Raw genomic sequence first — 1,847 nt, forward strand, 5'->3', positions numbered from 1 at the left:
ACCCTGTGAGGCAAGACACAGAACAAAGACATTTGTAATCAGATAAGGACATACAACATCATGCACAAGTTGTACTTCAATCTAACTGCAACTCAATTATTTAGACTGTGACATGTTTGGATATATATAGATAGAGATGTGCACACAATCACTGTATTTTGGAATGCAAATAACAATTTTCCAATATGTAAAACTCTTTTTGGTAATGTTTATAGACCTTCAGAAAGACTTCATTAAAGCATCTGAATGTGAAATGGTCTTACAGCGTCAGTAAAGCCTGACTGTTGGTTGGCATGTTCCAGCTGCTTCTGAAGGGGTATTCCTGCTCCAGGGATGTATCCTGTAGGAGACACACAAGTAACTATTTATCCTCTAAAGTGTCTGCAGCATCTGCACAGCCTGCATGTAGGTTACTTCACAAATACGCTGCGATTTATTTTAGACTGCAAGTAATAGCTCTGAGAGGTTTGTAACAAGAGAATTAAATACATAGAAAGAACAACACAGCACATGGAACACGGGGTACTGACCAGGCTGAGAGGTGAAGTGACTGTGGACGGGGTAGCCGGGCTGCTGGTGGGGGAGATACTGCATGGCCTGAAACGCAGACGCACCTGAGGGAGAACAAGAGCAAATGAGTCTCGCTACAATCACTACACCTCATTTTGCTGTTGTTCAAATTTTTGATCTCTAAATATACCACAGCAAGCACAAGTGAACATGTAACTGCATGCTTTCTACTATTACAGATGATGTGTGACACTTAAACAGACACACGTCCTCTACCTCTGATCTGGGAGCTGCTTGCAAAACTGACAGGTACAGATGGTCCAGGGGCGTAGGTGGAGGGATGCTGGGCCTGGGCCACCCCATAGGGCTCATGGACCCCTTGACCCCCACTGAACTGCCCGTGTTCTGCTGAGCCCGAGCTGAAGCCAGGCGTCTGATAGTGACGTGTCTGAAAGAGGAGGAGGACAAGGAGATAAGAATGACTGGTGTCTAAATTTCTCTCTTTACTAAAACACTCCTTTACTTACTGGAATCACAGAAGCTGGGAACAGCTGTTTGCTCCGTTCACCAAGCAGCGCACCAGGTCGACTGTGGCTGACTGGACTGCCTGAGAGAGGCAAAGAGAAGGATCAGCTGACTGATCTTAATGATGGAAGACAATGATAATTTCCCATATAACCCCAGATAAGATCTGGTGATGCATAGAACCTGAAGTGTATCTCACCTTGAATGCTGAGGAGGTGCTGCCCTGCGTGCATGGGCAAACTGGGTTGGTAGCTGGCCGATGTCAGTGTTGTGATATCACTAAAGAAGACAGGGGTCACAGAAATGAAGCTGAATACTAGGAATACCTCAGTAAAACCCTGGGATTAATGACTGAATTTTAAATAAATTACAATACCTCTGCTCCTTTCTGCGTCTCTTTTCCTCTTCATGAAGAACTTTCTTGAGCTGTAAGAAGAGCTGGTGTTTCTCTTCTTGGAGTCCCTGAAGTTTCTCACCCATCTTCATTACCTGAAGTTTAGATTGGGGTTGGGATTGCCATATATTGTTACCATATATAATGTCTAAACTCAGGGTAAAGTAGAGTAGAGAGTAGAATTGGAAGCACAGACCACAAATAAACATTAAACTTCTACATAATTTTCATCTTTTTTCCAACCTGTTCTTTGGTTTCCTCCAAGGACATCCTCTCCTCTATTTCTTTTGTCCGCTTCCTCTCTTCCTCCTCCTTCATCTTCTGCTCCATCATTTTGTCCACCTCCTCCTCCTCTGAACAATGATATTCATGTTGTTCAGTGGTGGAAAAAATTATTCAAGTCCCTTATTTAAAAAAA

General features: G+C 43.4%; 1 protein-coding gene across 1 annotated transcript; it reads right to left on the minus strand.

Annotated features, from left to right (window-relative positions):
* Positions 1-122: 122 nt before the first annotated feature.
* Positions 123-1,820, minus strand: LOC111663230 (G protein pathway suppressor 2-like). Its single transcript, XM_023417345.2, has 7 exons — positions 1,673-1,820; positions 1,412-1,524; positions 1,235-1,314; positions 1,038-1,117; positions 787-958; positions 531-614; positions 123-340 (listed from the first exon to the last, which is right to left on the minus strand). The coding sequence occupies exons 1-7, from the start codon at positions 1,760-1,762 to the stop codon at positions 234-236; spliced, it is 726 nt and encodes a 241-aa protein (XP_023273113.1). The 5' UTR covers positions 1,763-1,820; the 3' UTR covers positions 123-233.
* Positions 1,821-1,847: the final 27 nt, after the last annotated feature.

This window comes from Seriola lalandi, unplaced genomic scaffold (genome assembly GCF_002814215.2).
Source record: "Seriola lalandi dorsalis isolate HSWRI2012SDOR001 ecotype SW California unplaced genomic scaffold, Sedor1 jcf7180002000909, whole genome shotgun sequence".
Lineage (NCBI taxonomy): Eukaryota > Metazoa > Chordata > Actinopteri > Carangiformes > Carangidae > Seriola > Seriola lalandi.